Raw genomic sequence first — 21,729 nt, 5'->3', positions numbered from 1 at the left:
ACGAGCCATTTATTAGATCATTTAATTATATTTTTCCTTATTAGTTATCATTAATAATTTAATTCTGTAATCTTATTAGACTGGTTTTTATTCTAAATTTCATTTATGTTAATTTAAAATAATAAATGCTTTATTTTTTAAAAAAATAATATTAGTCTTTGAATTAAGCATTTTTTTATCATTTTTTTAAAAATTATTTATACTTACAAATCCTATATTTTTAATTTTTTTTCAAAAATTTATTTCAAAATATTATATATAAAAATCCAGTCAAACCGCGTCCGTCCACCCTCCTTCAGTGAATCCATATCTTCATGGGTTCAATGACCCGTGTAGTTTTTATAACATTGGCTAGTATTATAATAATAATAATAATTCTCAAAAAACAAAAAAAACAAAAAACAATAAAAATAATTATTTTACCATCAACACGACGTAGTTTTGATCTATGAGGTTTAAAAGGATCCACAGATAAAACTACGTCGTTTCAGCTTAGGTTGCATTTTAACTTCTCTCAAAGTCAAGCGTCCTCGTCTCTCCCTACTCCCTGCGCCGCTCGTTCTCTCCTTCTTCAGCCACAGACCAGAGTCTTTCTTTATACCTTGTCGTCGCTTTCGTTCTTTGCCGTCGCCTCCGCAGCAGTCGTGCTCTTCAAGCGTACAAGTGCCAGGTTCGTTCTAGATTTTTTTTTTTAATTACTTTCTCAGTTTTTTTTTTTTTCGTTTTGCTTCGTCCCTTTTCCTCTTTCTTTTTTATATAAATACATGTAAACAGACAAATAGGAGGAATTGTTGAATTAATTTGTGGGTTCAGCCGAAAGATATATGTTTATTGTTTTATTTTTTCGTTTTTGGGTTTGTGCATGTTTTATTTGTTGAAAATATATAAATTAAAAGACAAAAGGATGGTGAATATAAGCCAATTCGTGGCTATATGAGTGAAATTTGACATGTTTGGTTTGTTAATTCAAAGTTTGGTTTGTTAATAATGATTAAGATTGTGTAGAGATACTGAGAATGGGATTATTTGCATATACTGAGAATGGTTTGTTAATAAAGTTTGGTTTTCTGCTGCTAAAGTTATATATAAGTTTGGTTTTCTGCTGCTGTTAATAGGCTGACTTGGATAGCTTGAACATGTAACTATTTTAGTCATATTGCTATACTTTGAATTTGCTAGTTTAATTTGCTCCAAGTAAACTGTTGCTTTTTTTTTTTTTTAATTTTTTCTAAACTGAGTTTACTAGTTTAATTTTCTACAAGTAAACTGTTGCTTTTTTTTTTTTTTTTTTTTTTCCTGAACTAAGTTTGCTAGTTTAATTGGCTCCAACTAAACCGTTATTTTTGGATAGGAAATTACTAAACTCATTGAATTTTAGATAGCAAATTTATCAAATTATTATAAAAATCAAAGTTCTTATTTATTTCAGATTCTTGATCATGTGCGGGGTCGAATGTTTTTTTGTGCAGAAGAAGATGATGTTGATTGTTTATCCTTGCAATCTTGGTTCTTGAATAAGTGGAGTTCAAGAATTATGTTTGTATTAAGAATATTATGTTTATGTAAAATTTCTTGTGTTTTTGTTGTAGGGTTGTTTTGTTTTAATGTACCTTTTAATTCAGTAATTTCTTTTTATTGAGATACTTTTTATTATGTTTTATATAGATTCAGTTCTTATTATACGATAATTTGTTATAGTTTAGTATTATTATATTTTAATTGATTTTTAGTTAGTTATTGTTATTATTCTTATTGAATTTTAATAGATGTTTGATTGTCAAATTGTTTAATTGAGATATTGGTTTGAATTATTTACTTAGGTTGAATTTCAATTATTTTATTTTAATATTACTGTTGTTTTACAAGATTACAGGTTAAATTGTTTTATTATTTTGAAGTTGAATTTTAATGCCTTATCATATATTTTTGGTTGCACTTCGGGTTTGGATCTGGGTTTCATGCGGGTAATTCTAAACGGATTTGAGACGGGTCTGAGTATTATTGGTTTATTCCTTAACGGATTCGGGTACTTAAAGTGATAACGGATTCGGGTGGTTTATTTCTAGTGGGTACCCACTCCGTTGCCATCCCTACTCCTCATCTCTCAATCCTTCCATTTCACGAATTGTCAAGTTTCAATCCAAAACGACACCAAAAATTTTAGCTCGTTTTGTATTTTGCAGCTTTTTTTTTTCCCCTTAAATTATACGAGTGGAGTTAACCAAGAAGAAGAAGATGGGGAAGAAGAAAGAGAGGAAAGTGAACGTGTCAGGAAAGCCGAAGCACTCACTGGACACAAACCGCAGTAATGGAGCTAGCAGTAGCTCAACTCGTAGCGCCGCTACCGTACGCCGCCTCAAGATGTACAATACGAGGCCCCAGCGCGATAGCAAGGGGACAATTTTGAAGCATGAATTGCAATCCAAGGAGCTGCCTAATACGCGAATACATCCTGATCGCCGCTGGTTTGGTAAGTTCGCTTTTGATTTTTTTTTGAATGAATCTTCCAAGTCTCTGTTTTACTTAGATTGAGTTGATTGGCCCAATTGCTTTTTATTATGCAGATATATCACTAAATAATTTTTCTTTAAATCTGTTAGAGAGGTAATTTGGGTTCAACCTTTATTGTGTGCTTTTGTTTTAGGAAACACACGAGTTGTAAATCAAAAGCAGCTTGAGTTTTTTCGTGAAGAGCTTCAAAGTCGGATGTCAAGTAACTATAATGTCATTCTGAAGGAGAGAAAGCTGCCACTGTCCCTTTTAAATGACCACCAGAAGGTACGAGTATTTAAATGAGTTTTAACTAGCTTTACCTTTTCTTAAGTGGCTTACATCTTTCATAGCTTGAACTGTCGATATCTTTCATGTTGATGTTTTTTATGTTAAAATTAAGCAATTTTCTGTTTTAGTTGATTATGGGGAATGCAAATCCAATTTTATATACTGCTGCACTTAGGAATTCATCCCTGCTCACGTAAAAGTTTTGCATTAGATGAATTGTTCATTATCTAGTTAATTGCTTGCTTTTAATTATCCATTGATGGACTGCCTTAAACATGAGCTCAATTTCCTTTCATATACATGCTTGCCTCAGATTTACTGTGTAATAGTTGAAACATGCTCTAGCAAGTTGATCTAGAGTTTTTTTTAGTGGCTTCATTTAAAAATTCTTATGCAATGCATGAGCTTTCTTTTAATTTGCTGTTCCATTTCATGTTTTTAATATGTTAAGCAAGCCAGAGTACATCTACTTGATACGGAGCCCTTTGAGGATGCATTTGGACCTAGAAGGAAGAGGAAGCGGCCAAAGCTTATGGCAGCAGATTATGAGTCTTTAGTTAAGAAAGCTGATGGTTCTCAGGGTAAATGAACTAGTTACTTTTCTTATCCTGTGGTAGGGATTTGGCTATCTATGTTATAATTTCATTTGAATGTAATAAGGGGGTTTACCTTTAATGTAGTGCTTAATGCACTTAATACTGTGTTTCGAAATCTTGCAGATGCTTTTGAGACCAAGAATGGTGCTTATGCGTCTGCAGAAGGAGGTGAAGGAGATGGTTTTAGGGAACTGGTTCGGCATACAATGTTTGAAAAGGGACAAAGTAAGCGTATATGGGGTGAACTATACAAAGTTATAGACTCATCAGATGTTGTTGTCCAGGTCATTCTACTTTTCCTTGGTCAAGCGAAATTGCATATATTTCCTTATTATTTGCTCAATCATGTAGGGAGATAAGAGTGGGAAAAATTGATTGAAAATTATTGCCTTTTTTTGGCTACTTTATGAATATGTGGCGTTCATTATAAAATTGGCTGATATGCTTTGTCTCCATTATTGATACGATATTTTCAGGCTTATGTAGATCCAAGTTATGGATATTCCTAAGAAAGTTCCCATTTCAGTTTTCATTTGCATATGCTTTATTGTCATTTGCCTAGGATCCTGTCTATTTCTCTTTCTGGATGAGTTGAAATAAATTCAGCTGGTTGGATAAAGATTCTCAAGTTTTTTCTAATGTTTTATATTACAGGTTTTAGATGCCAGGGATCCCCAAGGTACCAGGTGCTATCATTTGGAGAGGCATTTGAAAGAGCATTGCACACACAAACACATGATTCTTCTGTTGAATAAGGTTAGATGTATATTCTATGTTGAATCTTATCATGGTGAATTTTTCTTTCTTCTGCCTGTTCCCTGAGAAACTATTAGTGAAAAATTGGTACCCTTTTATCCAGTGTGACCTTGTTCCGGCTTGGGCTACAAAAGGGTGGTTAAGAATATTATCCAAGGAATATCCAACTCTAGCATTCCATGCAAGTATCAACAAGTCTTTTGGCAAGGTACTGTATGTCAAAATTAAATTTAGATCCACTAAAGTCTGCATGCTGCAATTGAACAATATTTAGCATGTTAACATATTCATTTTATCATTTGCTTTGAGATATTTTTGTTCCGAGATTTATTTTCAACTTTTAGACATAGTACTAGTTATGGAAAAAATATGGGGCAAAAAATATTTGATCTTTCTACCTTTGACGTTATAAACTTGTATCTTCTATTTGTGTAATTCGCTATATTTTATCAATTTCTCTCTTAGTCATTTTTGTTTAGTATTTTTGGATTCTCTATCCAAATTTTAGCAAACTGATTCTTATTAAATTCAGGGTTCTCTTCTATCTGTATTGAGACAATTTGCCCGCCTAAAAAGTGACAAGCAAGCAATATCAGTGGGATTTGTTGGGTATCCCAATGTTGGAAAATCGTCAGTTATCAACACACTACGCACTAAGAATGTAACATTTCCATTCATCTTTTATTGTTCTCATGAGCTTTTGATGTGAGCCATTTATGTAGTTCAGTTTAAGAATGTAACTTTCTTCTTTTTCAGGTGTGCAAGGTTGCCCCTATCCCAGGGGAGACTAAGGTCTGGCAATATATAACACTAACAAAACGGATCTTCTTGATTGACTGCCCTGGAGTTGTTTATCAGAACAGTGACTCTGAAACAGATATTGTATTAAAGGGTGTGGTACGTGTCACAAACTTGGAACATGCTGCTGAACACATAGGTGAAGTCCTGAAACGTGTCAAGAAGGAGCACCTTGAAAGAGCATATAAAATAAAAGATTGGTGAGTTACCATTCATAACCAATTGCTTTATTCTGCGTAAATCAAGTGAGTTAGTTCTTTTAAATCTAAATGTATTTTTAGAGCATTACCCTTGCCCTCATGTGATGTGCAGCCATAACTAGTCTGGTGCCCAATTTTGCAACTTCAATATATTGTTTTTTGATGATGCACAATATTTTGGTTTGACATCCTCTTTATCTCTCAAAATGAAGACGAGTTTATATAATTCAAATAATTAATTTTTGGGATCAGTACAAAAAAAAATGCTGTCTCACACTTTTTCACTTTAGGGTTTGTGATATATAAATACATATATTCTAGTTTTTAAGAAGGTGCTCTGCATGTTATTTCTACTCGTTGTTGATACTTGTAATTCACTACTATTTTTTAATAATAAATTTAGATTTAAATATAAGTATTCCTAATTGAATTTAAATATTATTCTTTAATAATATTTATCTTAATATATATAATATCAATATCTATCATTTAAGTATATTTGATTTATTATATTTTTACGTTTGTCAAAATGTAATATAAAATTCTTTATGTTTGTCCAAACCTTTATGTTAATATTAACGTAATTATATATAATATTATATGAGATACTAACTTATGTATGTGTGTATAGATTTATATATGTATATAATATTTTGTTTTCTAAATTTTTTATTAGAATGATTTTCTTGCTACACAATCAACTTCCTAATGTCTAACAGATGAAAGAATCTCTAGCTCCTTAAAAAATGAGACTTAAAGAATTTTTTTTCTTTTTATGAATTATTTTTTAATTGCTGGATATATCGTCCCAGCCCCCTTTTTTCCATTCAAGTGCACTCTTCCAATGGCATTTAATATTGAACTTCTTGGCCTAACCAAGTAATATCTAATTGTTGGCAGGGATGATGAGAATGACTTTTTGGTTCAGCTTTGCAGGTTAACAGGCAAACTTTTAAAGGTACCATCTTTTAAGTTTTAATCGTTAACATCAAGTTATGTACTTATAATGCAAGTTCTTCTTTAGAATCACAGAATTGAATGTTAAAATTGCAATTTAGCTTCGTGCTGTAGATAGATGAGCCTTGTTTTAGATAATGTTTAATTTTTTTTTTTCTTCTATAAAATCTTGAAGGTGTTATGAATTTTATGTTTACCGAATTTTATAATAAATCATATTCCAAAAAAAAAAAAAAACCTTTATAATAAATCTAAACACTCTATTAACACGGGGTAGCTTAAAAACCTCATGGTAGTTATTTCTTATATTTTAAGCATCAACTACAATTGTAACCAAGTCTTGGACCATATAGCCTTAATATTTACCCGTTACATAAAAAAAAAAAAGTACCGTCTCACTTGATAAATATGAACATTTTAATTGCTATCATTTATGCCTTATTTATAATTGTGACTGATACATTAGGCATAGGCCATACAATTTGCTAGAGTGATGGTGAGTATTTTTGGTCAACTGCTGATGATTAATAATTGATGGCTTTGCCAAACTAAATTCCACCTATTAGCTAAAGTAACTGGTTGCAGTATCTTTGAAATGTACTTTTTCATTCTTAGATTTGGAAAGGTGATTGCGCATACTTAGTGTTCGTTCTTGAATTTGTAAAATTCAGGGTGGCGAACCTGACTTGATGACTGCAGCAAAGATGGTCCTTCATGACTGGCAGAGAGGTAAGATACCTTTCTTCGTCCCACCTCCAAGGCAAGAAGACTTGTCCTCAGAGGAACCTACTTCATACAGTATAGATGAGGAGGCTGCAGGAGATAGTAATAAATCATCTGCTGCATTTAAGGCCATTGCAAATGTCATTTCATCCCAACAACAAAAAAGTGTTCCCGTCCAAAGGGATCTTTTTAGCAAGAACGAGTTGGAGGGTGATGGAGATGATCATCTTCCAGTTGATGATGGTGAGATGCCTGAACAGGCATCAGACATGGAGGATGAGGATGAGATTTCGGATGAGCTACCGATTAATGAAGATGAAATAGATAAGGATTTAGGAGCAACTGAATCATAATTTATATTTGCTACAGATCAGATAAAAATTTTGAGATCTCACATGGGTTACATAATATTTGTTTGATGAGTTGATTTGAAGTTTGTATTTTGCATTTTAAGTTGAATAGAAGTAAAAGTTACCTTGAGATGCATGGACAAGGAAAGGCACCTCAACTTTTTATCCCTTGAGAAGGGAAACGCAGGGTGTTTCGAATTGCATTAGAAAGCAAATGAACTTTTGTATTTAAGTTTGGTTGGGCAGGAAATTAACTTGCAAATGTTGCTAACTATATGTATATTTAGGGAAAAAAATGTTGAGGTCCCTAAGGTTTGATCTAATTAACTATTTTCTTTGTACTTTAGGAATTAATTTACTTATCCGTTTTCATTCTGTTGGACCATTCTTTCGTTAGTCAGGCAAATAAAGCATAATCAAAGGTGTGAGATAAAAATAAAAATACCCTTTTAGCAAATCATATAAGCAGATCAAGCCAACCAGACAATCAAAGTTAGGCGGAAGCGAACTATAAATAGATAGGTGAGAGGAGAGAGAATCATCTTCTCTCTATTCATTCGTGCTCCTGGAGCTGTTTGGATGATGCCAAAATGTTCCTCTAATCTTGATAAGCATGTTTTCGGTCTTGATTTAATCATTTAGCTCCCGTTTTTACGAACTAAAGAATTAAAGTTTTTGTTGTTTTTAATTCTTTGGATTGGGTTTTGTGATTCTGGATGCTATTCTCACTGTAGTATACTTGGGTACATGTTTCTTTTGGGATTTATATTTGATTCTTGCTTCAATTTTAGAATTTGATAAAGGAGTAATTTGAAGTTGGGTTTACAAATTGAGAATTTTCGATTTGCTATAATTAGTTACAATTCTCAGAAATTGACTTTAAATTAGATTTTCTTAATAAATTTGGATCAACTTGACCGTGGATCGGTTGAATTTGGCGAAGTTTCAATTTTCCGGCAACTTTCTCTTTCATCCTTTTTTTTTTTTCTCTCCTTTGTGTGTATATCAAGACAATAAAGCTGTTTATCTTTTATCTCTCTGTCTGTGTTATATTACATATAAAAAAAAGTTGAAAGCTTTACACCTGTTCTAGGAGTGATGATGATTTGCTTTTCTGGGTTCCTAGAGAGAGGTCTCAATACAAACAAACAAAAGCTTGAACAGAATTTATTTCTGTAGTTGTTCTCTTATGGCTTGGATTGTACAGTACTGGGTTCTCAATTAGGTAAGAATATGTTTAATTTTTTGCTGTGAAGTTTCAGGGTTATGTATTATTTGTATAGTTAAATAATAGAATGAAAGGTTTGCTCATGTTGCATGAAAAATGAAAATGAAAAATATTTTTCTTTTTGATTTCTTTGAGGAAAATGAAACTCAAATGTAGTAATTGTTTAATGCTTCTAACAGTTATAAATAATACTAGAACAATATATATAAGAAATAACATTTATATGACTTGATTGTAGAATAATTTTATTACAACTTGATCCTAGAACTTCATATGAAGACAAGGATCGATAAAAAAAAATTTTTTTCAAAAAATTCATAATTAACATTTTAATTTTCTCAAATATCTCAAAACAAATTTATCCAAATTATCAAAATATTTATAATTTTTAATATATGCTTAATTTAAATGCATATTGAATGAATACATAACTAATTAATTGTGATTTTTAGTAGTTAATTTTTCTCAATCATTGTTTACATAATAAAATCATGAAAAATTCTTAATGAACAAAGCTGTTGATAATTGTAAGAAATGTGATTAGGATGATTCTTGTAGGGGAATGAATTGTGGATTCAGATTGTCAAAGCTAAGTATATGGGTGGGAGGTCTAATATTAGCTATAAAAGTTAGCTAATAAAATAATAATTAACTCTTTGTTATACCAAGTCATAGCCTAGTGGTAAGTATATTATCAGGAGTGATCCAGAAAATTTAATTAATGAGAGCAATACGTGAAACTAATAATTTAGTATAGGGTAAAATGTGAAAATTTAGTGGAGTAAATTTAAATTAACATAATTATATACACTAAAATGTAAAAAATCATAAACTAAACTGTGAAAAACCAGTGGGGCAAGAGCCCCCGTTGCCCCCATTGTAGATCCACCCCTGTACATTACAATATGACAATAGATCCAATTTAAATCTCCTCTTCTCCAACACTAAAAAAAAAAAAAAACAATCTTTATATAGTAAGATAGTATTGCGTGTAGTGATTCTTTTAAAATTTGTTACTGTTTTTTTTTTTTTTTTTTTTCTCAATAGAACAAGGCATACGACTTGCAATAAATATATTTTTTTATTAAAAAAAACACAAATTATATATATATATATATTTTGATGGAATTGATAAATTATTAAAAATAATATAATACAATTATGGAGACTCAAAAATTAGAAAAAAATAATCTCTTTCCAAAGTTAAAATTTTAGTAGAGAAAAGGAAATTGGTGAATGTATAAAACATTAAAGAAAAGCCGAACCAACAAGAACGCTCGCGCATTTAGATTCAGAAGAGTCATTAGTCTAAGTAGGCTGCATTTACTAGAAGAACTTTAAGATTTTCAAACAAAATCTTCATCATCTTCTTTAATAGCATGATCATGATCACCATCACCATTAATGTCATGCTGAAAATAAAAATGGAGTGGAAGCATCTCATTCGTAGATATTTCATTACTATTAGATTGTAGAGTAGAGACTCTTGCTTGCTTCCCAGGCATTCCCCTGCTTGTACTTGCAATCGTAGGATTGGATCTAATCGGTGCACTATGTAAATTCTTCGCCCTTACTCTCCTTTTCCATCCATGTAGAGATTTCCTTACATTTTCAGAGACTATACTTTTCTTGAATCTTGCATCCATCTACAAATGTCGCAAACTCATAAACAAGAGGAAGAGAAAACAGAACAAGAAAATGAACGAGGAAGAGCTGAAAGAGTTTACCTGCCTAACAATTACATAGAGTGGGAATGTGATGAAGCTACACCAGAATTGAGTTATTACCCTGCATTTATTATGAGCAGTTAGAGCAAGTAATCTTCAATTCGAAGAGAATAGGGAATATGCAGAGAGAGACAAAGGCATGTATACCCAAATGTCAAGCGGATTCCAACGAAAAATTTGTTACTCATAAAACAAGATGTTCCTTTGACTTCCCACTGGCGTAGAAACTAAAATTAGCACCATGAACTCCAAAATGCAGAGTATACCTATGGAGTTATCAAGCACAATAGAATAGACTTCCAAGTGATAATAGCCACTTTCCTTGTATATATAATGCTCTTTCTCTTCTTTTTTCCCAAAAAAATATAAAAGAAAAGAAAAGAACGGCTTTTTAATCAAGCAAGTTAGAATATGACAAGTTAAATGCCAAGCAGATTAATCAAAATGGTTCTCCATCACAAAAAATGGCTAATATCGCCTTGCATAGAAATGTAGATTAGAGGTTCAATTCCTCAAAGATATTATCTAGTGTTTACAGTTACTTGCATTAACAAACGTGAAAGAAAAATCTCACCAGGGACCATAAGAACGTTGCCATTTCAAAAGCATTCTGGAAAAGAAATGCTCATTAAAAGATAAGATTTCAATTTTGTTATAGAAATTTTAAGGCAATAAAGAATACTATCGCTTCCCTCACCTGAAATGATATTAATTGTATTAACCACAAAAGAAGTTTAGGCTTCCCAAACCAAAAGAGCTCGTCCCTCAAGTTTAACTGATTGAACTGATATTGAAGAGTTCCTACCCCAGTATCTGTATCCATGATTTCAACAGCCAACTTGACCACTACTCGATGAAGTTTTGTACCGATTACCAATACTAACTTTTATTTTTCCAAGGAAAAGAAGAGCACATCAATATAGAATATTATTGAGCACATGAAGAAATCAACAGAGATATGTTTGAAGACTTACAATCGCCGGAAGAAATGAGAGCCAAAAGTAAACATAAGTTTCTGAACAAAATTCAGAAATTTCATGCTTTCAGAAATATGCAACAGATTTCACAATAGAGATAAAAGATCGATAAGATTTAATTTGAAATGCATTTTTTGAATGTTCCATGGATATTGAATGTCTTGTATGAGTTATTTTCTATAAAACCAACACAAAGAATGGGGCTTATACATGAACAATATAATCATGATCAAGATACTAAAATTTGCAGCAATAATATTCACCAAGGGCCTGAAAGAGAAGAAAAATGAAAAATTATAACATCATTGGCAATTATTTCTCCTAACTTTATTAATTTCCCATTCTTGATAATGGATATGTACCTCTAACACATATGTTGAAGCATAGTACCATTTCATTTAGCATGGAATTTATCTACTGTCTTGGATTCACTTGGAAATGAAACCAAAAAACACAAGGGTAGTTCCTAGCAAATGAGATATAAGATGGTGTCTGCTAGCTTTAACATAGCTCAAACAACAAATACATGCAGAAAGGTGAATCTGTTATGACCACGCACTGGTAGTTCCTTGAAAAAAAATCGAAGTTCTTTAGCAATTAGTTTATTTGGACCCACAGCAAATTACCATGGAAATCTAGAAAAATGCAACATATAGCATAGATCCAGAGAGGCAAGCTGCAAAACAAACACAAACAAGAGTAATCAATTTGGTTTGTTGGAAAAACAATGGCAAAATCTTGGAGGAGTTTTTCCAATACTAATTAATGTAATAGTATTTAGAAGGCATTCTACAGAAAGACAGTACTAGGCTTGCCAGAAACTACCAAGCCTCTAATTTTGAAGTGTTTAACGGAAAAAAATGTTGAAAGTCTTATTTTTTGGAACATAATACAATCAACTTTTGCCAGCAACCGACTTTGTTGGGCTGCATGGTTTTCGGTATAGCTCTCAGACAGTAAAGTTTGATCGATCTATGTGCTTATACTCGCACTACATTGATGTGCAAGATGAATAGTTATTGAAATTTTAAGGTACATTAATTCAAGGAATTGCTATTATGAAAGGTGTAAGATGAATTACCTAATGCCAACAATATCTCGAAATTCTTCCTCCATGCTTCGAAGCATAAAGTTATGAAAATCATATGTCAAAGGAAGATCATGTGTCTTCAAATATGAAAGAAAAAGAATTAGAAAAAGAAAAAGTTTGGTTAGTTACTAGATTAGGTATCACGATTTCAGTTTTCAAGTCGTGTTCTAGCTGCAAATTTATTAATGTAGTTCTATCATGCCTGGATTCTTGTGAAAGATGTAATCATTTGTATCAATTAAGATTTAGAAGCAAAAACAGGTCCTTTCTTCTACTCTTGTTAATCATTATCTTTACGGTTGAAAACATCTTGAGCTTATAAAATCTTGTCATTCACGTGATTTCCTTCCTGACAATTATTTGTGAAAATTGAAATATCATAAAATCAAATTTCCTAACTCAAAATATATAAGAGAAAAAAATCCATTATGTTAGAAAGCACATACAGTGATAAATCCATATCGCAAAGCCATATAATCAGCATAATTTACAGAACTCCAGAATTGACGGCTGAAACAAAGCTGCAAATTGGTATTTTATCATTCAAATATTTAAAACTTAAAGAATTAATTCAATGGAACAAGAAATAAAGGAGATAAAAGAAATATCTGTCAAGCTATATGCATATGGAATATGGATATGATCTGGCTAAAAAGCTTTGAAAAAAAAATATCATTACACAATGCAAATTATTGGTGGGACTTCACATAAGATCAATTAAATGGACAAAGTAATAATTCAAGACATAGAAACGCAGAGATGGGATAAACTTGAAACTAACAGATTAAAAAGCTAGTTGATACCAAATTAATCAAGAACACGTTAAATTTTTGAAGTGTGAATGGACTGGTTGTAATTGGGATCGACAGTGAAAGTGATAGTCTAGAATGAAGGTTTTTAGTCTCTCTTTTTTTTTTTTTTTTTTTTTTTTTTAAACGAGCCAATAAAAGACTGAACATTCTGCCATTTTCAGTTTTAAGCTTCAAGAAATGTCAGAGATTGAAAAGGAAGAAAAGGGCTTCATAGAGATTAAAAATGACAATATCCTTGTGATCATGGTTTTTAGAAAAACAGAACTAAAAATTAGTTTGAGCAAAAGCAGATAAGAACAATCAATTCACCTAATATCACAAAGTGAGAATCTACGTTTAGTTGAGCCGAGATTCATCACACCTTCACATCTTTGTTAAATGTATGATGAAGAAATTTTATATTTTTCACAGAACCTTGAAAAAGATCTATTTTATTAACTAGGCAAGTAAATACATATGATATCAAGCATGTTACATGTGAGGATATATACCAGCCAAACAAGAACTCCATGCTGACTCCATGGATGGGATGTACGGTGAGAAATGAAGGTAGCTAGTCTTGTCATTCTTCTATTGTGAAATTCAGCTTGCTCAGAATCTGGCATTCAACAAGTTGATACAATTTATAGCATGGTTTATTTATATATACACATCACTATGGACAGCAAAGTTCTGCACCTTGTGCACTCAGAATAGCCATGGCCTTAGCATTTTTTTCCCAAATATTCCAACCATAAATCTTCAAGAATTGAAAAGAAACGTTAGAGCTCTCTTCACTTTAAGTTTCAAAGGCATAATAACAGAAATTGTAATATAAGAGTGCTTAAGAAGAACCTTAATCATAGCCAGGGTAATGGCAATAAAGCTATATAATACATGGATAACCCCGAGAACAAACATCAATCTGTGAAGCTGCTCCAAACTTTCTTGTGAAGCAAATGGCTCATGACCCTGCAGAACATATAACAAGTTAACTGAAAGTTAATGCAAGTACAAAAGTTGATTTTTATTTAATTTTCTATAAGAAATCCTTGGTAAAAAGGGTTGGTTAAGCTGGAGGAATTATTAGATAAGACTGTCATATTGTCTTTTTCAAAACTCCCCCTATGATTTGCCAGGACCAATTCGTAAAATAACTTAAGAGATGAACTATTAGAATAGGAGCATGCTCCCTTCAATTAACATTAAGGTGGGAATGATGTGAGTCGGAAAGAGAATTGGGATCCCATATGTTTGTGAATAAGAACTAAAACCATCCTATGGATACATTTATCACAAACGTGGAACAGGAATTCATAATCCCTCATCCACATGCATCAGAGGGTTCCTACGAAGAAGAACGGGGATCAATTCATGAAAACAGCTTCTAATCTTAGACCAACTATATAAAATCACACTCAAACTTTACACAGAGTATCGGTTGACATCCTTAACTTTTAAATAACCCATTAAATCATACAAACTTACAAATCGCCATAATTGAACGTTTCAACTTGCAAAATTGCACCAGTAAATATCTGTTAGATAGTTGAAAAATAAATAAAAATTGAAGTGATGATGAAAGTTAAAATTAGCAACGGACTTTTTGTGTTAATTTTGCTTGGGAAATTAGCTTCTAACTTTTATGCTTGTGAGTGTAAGGTAAATATAAAAATAATACACCAGGTGCACTAACTAAGCTCTCAAAAGATAAACAGAGAAAGGGTTGTTACCTCAGGGCAATGACCATGGCGACGAACAAAGGTGTGTAAATCATGTCTAGCTGTTGAATCATTGGTATAACTAGCAGCTGAATCAAGACTGTGTTCTTCTAATTTGAACTCATCAATAATTGCACATGGGAAAAATCTGCTGCTCATATCTGATGATTTCACACAAATCTTGGCCACAAATACAACCCAGTGACCCATCAGCAATGACAAAAGCCCAAAAAGCATTAGCTCTGCTCACATATTCACAAAATCACACACATAGATTCACAATTTCAGATAATTTCTTTTATTAAATTGAAAAACAAACCAAAACCATATTTGCTTACCATCTTTGATCTTCTCCAAAGCTGAAAGTAGTGCTTTCCTCTTAGTCCTATCCAACCACTATTTACAAAAAAAAAAATTAAATAAGAGTAAAAGGTAAGAAAAAAAGAGCTTTAGATATGAACACGTAAAAATGAATTTCTTTCCAGATTTTCTACCTTTCCAAATCGTTCCAAAGAGAATTGAAAGAAGAACCCTAAAGAAACCATAAAAGTGATTACTGAAGCCAAAGCCCATGTCGGGGTAATGGCTAAAGATTTGCCTTCTTCCTCCATTTTCTAAAACAGAAAGAAATTTACAGATCCTAATTGAACTTTTAAGGATTCAATATATAGAAACCAGCAACCCCAACATTTAACACTCTCAGAGTCTCAAATCCCATCAGTCTTTTTCAATGCTTCTTATAAAATAGCTCGATTTAGGCCATGAATATCAACAGGTGGGGGTTTGGTTGCCATCTTCAATTAGAGACTGCATCTTCAGGGCATTTAAGAAACCAGGTCAATTCTGTTATGAACCAAACGGGCATAATGGGTCCCTTTGAAAAAACAACTCCATGATCATGTCATGCATATGTTGGGAAGGAACCAACCAACGTGAACGTGACTCTGTCTTCCGCTCTTCCATCTTTTCTCAGCAAGTTTTAATAGAGGTGATGGACGCTACGTAAGTATTGCATATATTCATTGTCTGGAGCTAGAAAATTTGTTATGTGGGACCATTTATTTAATTTAATTTTTAGCAGGGGCCAATTAAGTTAAAATTTTTAAAAATTTTCATTTAATATATATATATTTTTACTTTTTTTATTAATTTAATCTAATTTTATAAATATTTTTTAAAAGTTGGGTGGGTCCAATTGATCCTGCTATATATAATGTGGCCTTATCCCTGCATGTATTAATTATTAATGAGGAATTTTCTTTTCTTAATTGAAAAAACATGACTATATAGATCCTTGATTGAATCCATTCTCTTCTTTCATTTGAGTTTTGCAGAATCACAAGTGAATGATTAACCATTATCTCATTTTCTTAATTAATATAATTAATAAAAAAATCATAACAACTATTATCCTGTTTTCTTAATTTATTCATAATTAATATCAACAGCTTTTAATACTAATTATTAATATTATTACTTTATTACTTACTAGTCTTTTGTATGACGTGCGTTGCACGTTGATTATATTCATTATATACTCATTTTTATCTATATCATATTAAATGATAAGTTTTGTTTATATTAAAATGAATACAAGTGGTTAATTTATATTATATTTTATCATACAAACTACTTGCAATACTACTTATTATGTACTTAATTCTATTTTTATATAATAAAGTGATCTTAGAATAAAGTTCAACCAAATCCTTCTTTAGGCCATAATTTATAAAATGCAGATTTTTAAAACCCTAATAAGTGCTCAAACAGAAAATCAAGTCATTACTCAATCTCTAACTCCTTGCTCTCAACCCCAAATGAGCATCTATATACAATTATAATGAAGAATAATAATAGATTATTTTTATTGTTAGGTCAAAGAAAATAAATGAGAAGATGATCTAAATTGATAATGGAATCACTTTGACCACAATGGTAGTATTATTTACCTATTGTATCAGAGAAAGGAATATATGCACCTACATACAAATTCTTGAAACCCCAAAAAGTGATCCAAACAGAAATATATAGTTCTAGTTTTTTTTTTTCAGTTTTTTAAACATTATTTTCTTTTAAGTCAAACAAATTTAAGATATAAGAGAAAAAATATCAAAAAAATTAAAAATGTTTAACTATCAATAGGAGATATAAATCTCTTACTAAATTAAAACGATAGTAGTTACAAATTATTCAGTAACGAAAAAGAAAATAAAAAATTATTATTAAAAATAAAATTCTTTCAAAACTCATTTAACAAAAAAAAAAAAACCTTTCAATGTATATAGATATATAAATATATCAATAAAATATTTTTTAAATTAAAATTTCAATTGTTTACCATCCCATGTTTATTTATGTAAATTCTATTTGCAAATTTACTTTTTAAAAAATATAACCAATCAAATATGAGAAACATAAAGAACAAAAATATGAATAAAAATAATATACTTTTTTCCTTTTTTTTTATCTCTCTCCTAAATAAAATATTATATATATTATATTTGAAAGTTTATTTTTTAAGAATATATCCAATCATATCATATAAACATCAAGAAATTTTTTTTATCCACATCCTAAAAGAATCAAATATTTAATAAATAAAATGTAATAAATTTTCAAATGTCTCATTATCAACATATTCATTAAAATAAATTTAGTAAATATAAAATTTTAAAATGTTTAATTATATATATGTATTTATTTTAAAAAAAATTTTATCCATTAGAAGGTCTGATAGATCGAAATAATACTAAGGCTACACAACAATCAGGAATCTATGAGAGAAGGTTCTCGAACCGGGTTCCGCCCGAATAAAGCGCTCCGCCCGCCACCTCATCAAAGTTAAACGATTGTTCTTCCTCAGCCAAAAATCTCGCTAATTGATCTTTACGATGCTTCGGTAGACCATTGTGTAGGATGTCACCGGCTTTGACTCTTTACTCTCATACGGCAAGGAAGACCTCTACTATTTACCGATACCGAGTTGAGTGAATGAGCACATGAAGGAATGAGCCCTTTCTCGATATGGGTAATCCTTAGTATACTCAAAAACTCCGTTTGGTGGGTCTGAAGTCAAGACCAAAATCTCCTCTTTTCGGAAGAGCGTGAAAACTTGAAAACTATGGCCAGATCTTGGTAGGGAAATGGGGCCTTCCGATGGAGGATTTATTCAATCACATAGTTTGGGCTCCTAGAATATGACGCCCTTGGGGTTTTCTATTTGATTGTATCAAAAGGCCCAATGAATTGGGATTTCCCTATTGGGCCAAGTCATTTCGGGGCAAGTGGATCATTTATGATGAAGAGGACCGCTATCCTAAGCGTAATCTGAATTTCAAGCGGCTTGCTACATCTGTAGTCGAATGAAGAGGGCTTGCACTGGCTGGACGTAAAATATATCAGATATATAAATATACAGATATATCTGTAAAATATATCAGTAAAATATTATTTTTTAAAATTAAAATTTTCAATTGTTTACTATCACATGTCTAATTATGTAAATTATATTTGAAAATTTATTCATTAAAAAATATATCCAATCAAATCTTGCAAACATAAAGAACAAAAATATTAATAAAACCAATATATTTTTTTATATGATATGATTGGATATTTTTTAAAAAAAATAAATTTTCAAATATATATATATATATATATATTCATTAAAAAATAAATTTAGTAAAGATAAAACTTAAAATTTTAAAATGTTAAATTATTTATATGTATTTATTTAAAAAATAAAATTTTTTTGATTCATTAGGAGGCTTGATGGGCCAAAATAACAATGTGGGTCATATAATAATCAAATTGGTAAAAACACTTCTGGTCAAAAGGACTCGAACTCGAGACTTCTCACTTCTCACATAAGTGAGAAAAAAAATCAAACCATACAACTACTTGCAATACTACTTTTTATGTATTTAATTCTATTTTTATATAATAAAGTGATCTCAGAATAAAGTTCAACCAATTTCTAGACCTAATCCTTTAATCCATAATTTATAAATGCAGATTTTAAAATCCTAATAGGTGTCAAAAATAAAATCAAGTCACCACTCAATCTCCAACTCATGCCCTCAACCCTAAATTAATATTTATATACAACTATAATGAAAAATAATAATAAATTATTTTTTACTGCTAGGTAAAAGAAAAGAAATAAGAGGATGATTTGAATTAATAATGAAAATCGCCTTGGTTACTATAGCAATATTATTTACCCAGTGTATAAGAGAAAGAAATATATGCACATACACACAAATTCTTGAAACCCCAAAAGTGACCAAAACAGAACTATATAGTTTTAGTTTTTTTTCTAGTTTCTTAAACACTATTTTCTTTTAAATCAAACAAATTTAGGATATAAGAAAAAAAATATCAAGAAAATTAAAAATGCTTAATCATCAATAGACTATCTATTTTTTGCAAGGGGATACAAATCTCTTACTAAATTAAAATGATAGTAGTTAAAAATTATTTAGTAACGAAAAAGAAAATAAAAAATTATTATTAAGAATAAAATCCTTTCAAAACTTACCTACAAAAATAATTCAATAAATATAGATACATAAATATATCAATAAAATATTATATATATATATTAAATTATAATTTTCAACTGTTTATGAGGTTTAATTATGTAAATTTTATTTGAAAATTTACTTTTTAAAAATATATCTAATGAAATCTTACAAACATAAAGAAAAAAATAATAATAATAATAATATTTTTTTTTCTTTTTTTTATCTCTTAATAAAATATTATATATATTCCATGTAAAAATTTATTTGAAAAATATATCAATGTATATAAATATATAAAATATATCAATAAAATATTATATATTTTTTTAAAATTAAAATTTTGAACTGTTTATGAGGTTTAATTATGTAAATTTTATTTAAAAATTTACTTTTTAAAAAGTATATCCAATGAAATCTTACAAACATAAAGAAAAAATATTAATAAAAATAATATACTTTTTTTTTTGTCTTCTAAATAAAATATTGTATATATTGTATTTGAAAATTTATGTTTTAAAAATATTTCAATGTATATAGATATATAAATATATCAATAAAATATTATACTCCCTCCATTCCATTTTATTTGCTTGTTATTTCTTTTTTTATGTCCTATAATGTTTGCAAAATTTCTAAATTTATACATATAAATAATTATTTTTTCCATGATAATCTTCATGATCCTTATCAAATGATGAACTTTTATTAATATTTTCAATGAGTTAAAGGTCAAAAAGGACAAAATAACTTTTGATATGCGTGATTTGTCAAACTATGCAAATAAAATGGCACGGAGAGAGTATATATTTTTAAATTAAAATTTTTAACTGTTTATCAAGTTTAATTATGTAAATTTTATTTGAAAATTTACTTTTTAAAAAGTATATTCAATGAAATCTTACAAACATAAAGAAAAATATTAATAAAAATAATATTCTTTTTTTTATCACTCATAAATAAAATATTACATATATTCTATTTGAAAATTTATTTTTTAAAAAAATACATCCAATCAAATATATAAACATAAAAAAGAATATTAATAAAAAATATATTTTCTTTATTTTATTATATATATCCTAAGAATTAAACATCTAATAAATAAAATATAAAAATATTTTCAAATGTCTCATTGTAATATATATTTATTAAAAAATAAATTTAGTAAAGATAAAACCTAAATTTTTAAATGATTAATTATCTATATGCATTTATTTAAAAAATAAAATTTTTTAATTCATCAGGAGGCATAATGAGCCGAACAATAAGGAATAAACATTCACTCACCAAATTGGTGAAAACACAAGTGGTTGAGAAAAAGATTCGAACTCGAGACCTCTTACTCCTCACATAAGTGAGAAGACTATCAGACTACATATGATTGAATTAAAAATAATTTTTAGAAAAATGTATTCTAATAAAATGCAATTTTCTAATTGATTATGACTAAAGTTATTTTAGAATATTTTAAATTTCATTAAAAGCGCGGTCGAAAATCTTATTATTCTCCCTCTTTTCCACTTTGATATATAATATATTATATATAAAATAGATACATAGATATAGATAGATAGACAATGTTGGATGTCGCAATATGTATACTAGAATTTATACAAGTAAAACATCCCTCCCTTCAAGTGGCTTATAATTTTACCGATCGTCACCTTAGTCAACAATAATATAGCAAGATTTGCAAATGATAACGAGATTTATAATGTTGTAACTAATTTATTGTTTACATTGGGCCTAATGACCTCATTCTGAATCAGCCAACTAATTAATTGATGGAATCCAATAATCATCCCTCTCATCTAGTCATGTCTCTACTCGCATTTATATGCAAAACGCACAGGTCCATAAACTAATGAATTAAAATAACAGCTCAAATATGAAAATGGAAAAATATGAAAGATAACATGAGTTGGTGAGTGTGTAGCTGGTCAATTATTTATTTATTTTTAACAAAAGAAAAAAAAGAGACCATTAGGTGTGTTAGTTATTGTCCCGTCAGCTTGAACCACCGGTCAGGTATTGACGTCTCGATTTAAGATACCCATTAGGCATACCGACCCCTCAAACATTAAAGAGAGACTTTGCCTCCTTCCTACTAGGTGTCACTGGTCAGTTTGGTTCATATAACCGAAAAATTCAAGTAAATAATTTTTTTCAAAATCGACCTATATATAAAATTGAATCCAACTAATTTGATTTAGTTTTGATTGATTTAGCTTACTAAGACATTCTATAATTAAAGTGAAAATCAAAATTACTTAAACTCATAAATCAAACTAAATTAATTAACTCAGATAATCAAACTGAAAAACCTTATTCATTGATTCAGTTTTAACCAAGTCAAGCTAATTGAACCGATGAGATAAAAAATAGATGGACTGCCAAATACTTTAACGCAACTATTTTTTCCAGAACATGGGGTTTTCCAATGGGCTGAAAAAAAAAAAAATGCAAATTAGAAATTGATTTGTCTAAATCAAGTCTGTGGTTCCGTCC

At 29.9% G+C, this 21,729-nt stretch overlaps 2 protein-coding genes across 6 annotated transcripts; one reads left to right on the top strand and one right to left on the bottom strand.

Moving 5' to 3' along the window:
• The first annotated feature begins 510 nt into the window (after positions 1-510).
• On the top strand, positions 511-7,502 carry ATNUG2 (GTP-binding family protein). Its single transcript, XM_012210715.4, has 11 exons — positions 511-670; positions 2,184-2,470; positions 2,645-2,778; positions 3,233-3,362; positions 3,501-3,661; positions 4,032-4,133; positions 4,237-4,341; positions 4,666-4,794; positions 4,890-5,131; positions 6,032-6,089; positions 6,760-7,502. Exons 2-11 carry the CDS (start codon positions 2,236-2,238, stop codon positions 7,162-7,164), a joined length of 1,701 nt encoding a protein of 566 aa, XP_012066105.1. The 5' UTR covers positions 511-670; positions 2,184-2,235; the 3' UTR covers positions 7,165-7,502.
• A 2,063-nt stretch (positions 7,503-9,565) lies between these two features.
• On the bottom strand, positions 9,566-15,665 carry LOC105629188 (MLO-like protein 4). Of its 5 annotated transcripts, none has more exons than XM_012210736.4 (15): positions 15,190-15,659; positions 15,034-15,091; positions 14,708-14,937; positions 13,830-13,946; positions 13,674-13,734; positions 13,487-13,593; positions 12,630-12,704; positions 12,175-12,260; positions 11,720-11,769; positions 11,091-11,131; positions 10,814-10,999; positions 10,691-10,726; positions 10,264-10,331; positions 10,117-10,177; positions 9,566-10,035 (listed from the first exon to the last, which is right to left on the bottom strand). In XM_012210736.4, the coding sequence occupies exons 1-15, from the start codon at positions 15,304-15,306 to the stop codon at positions 9,736-9,738; spliced, it is 1,593 nt and encodes a 530-aa protein (XP_012066126.1). In that variant the 5' UTR covers positions 15,307-15,659; the 3' UTR covers positions 9,566-9,735. The 5 variants fall into 5 exon arrangements, 4 of the variants coding, with proteins under 4 accessions (XP_012066126.1, XP_089576385.1, XP_020532911.1 ...); XM_089720259.1 differs by having other exon boundaries at positions 14,708-14,875; positions 15,190-15,257; XR_002283719.3 differs by having other exon boundaries at positions 10,016-10,035; positions 10,264-10,382; positions 15,190-15,665.
• Between the last annotated feature and the right edge of the window lie 6,064 nt (positions 15,666-21,729).

Source organism: Jatropha curcas, chromosome 4, assembly GCF_041381405.1.
Source record: "Jatropha curcas cultivar XTBG-Jc1 chromosome 4, XTBG_Jcur_1.0, whole genome shotgun sequence".
Taxonomy (NCBI): domain Eukaryota; kingdom Viridiplantae; phylum Streptophyta; class Magnoliopsida; order Malpighiales; family Euphorbiaceae; genus Jatropha; species Jatropha curcas.
This window is presented reverse-complemented; position numbering and strand designations above follow the sequence as displayed.

Bases quoted from the DNA above. Each gene is read 5' to 3' on its own strand.
- ATNUG2 (XM_012210715.4), top strand. From the start codon at position 2,236: ATGGGGAAGAAGAAAGAGAGGAAAGTGAACGTGTCAGGAAAGCCGAAG. The intron at 2,471-2,644 runs GTAAGTTCGCTT...CTTTTGTTTTAG, and splicing joins TCCTGATCGCCGCTGGTTTG to GAAACACACGAGTTGTAAAT. The intron at 4,342-4,665 runs GTACTGTATGTC...TATTAAATTCAG, and splicing joins TCAACAAGTCTTTTGGCAAG to GGTTCTCTTCTATCTGTATT.
- LOC105629188 (XM_012210736.4), bottom strand. From the start codon at position 15,306: ATGGAGGAAGAAGGCAAATCTTTAGCCATTACCCCGACATGGGCTTTG. The intron at 13,594-13,673 runs GTGCAGAACTTT...GTTGAATGCCAG, and splicing joins GGCTATTCTGAGTGCACAAG to ATTCTGAGCAAGCTGAATTT. The intron at 10,036-10,116 runs GTAAACTCTTTC...CGACATTTGTAG, and splicing joins TCTATGTAATTGTTAGGCAG to ATGGATGCAAGATTCAAGAA.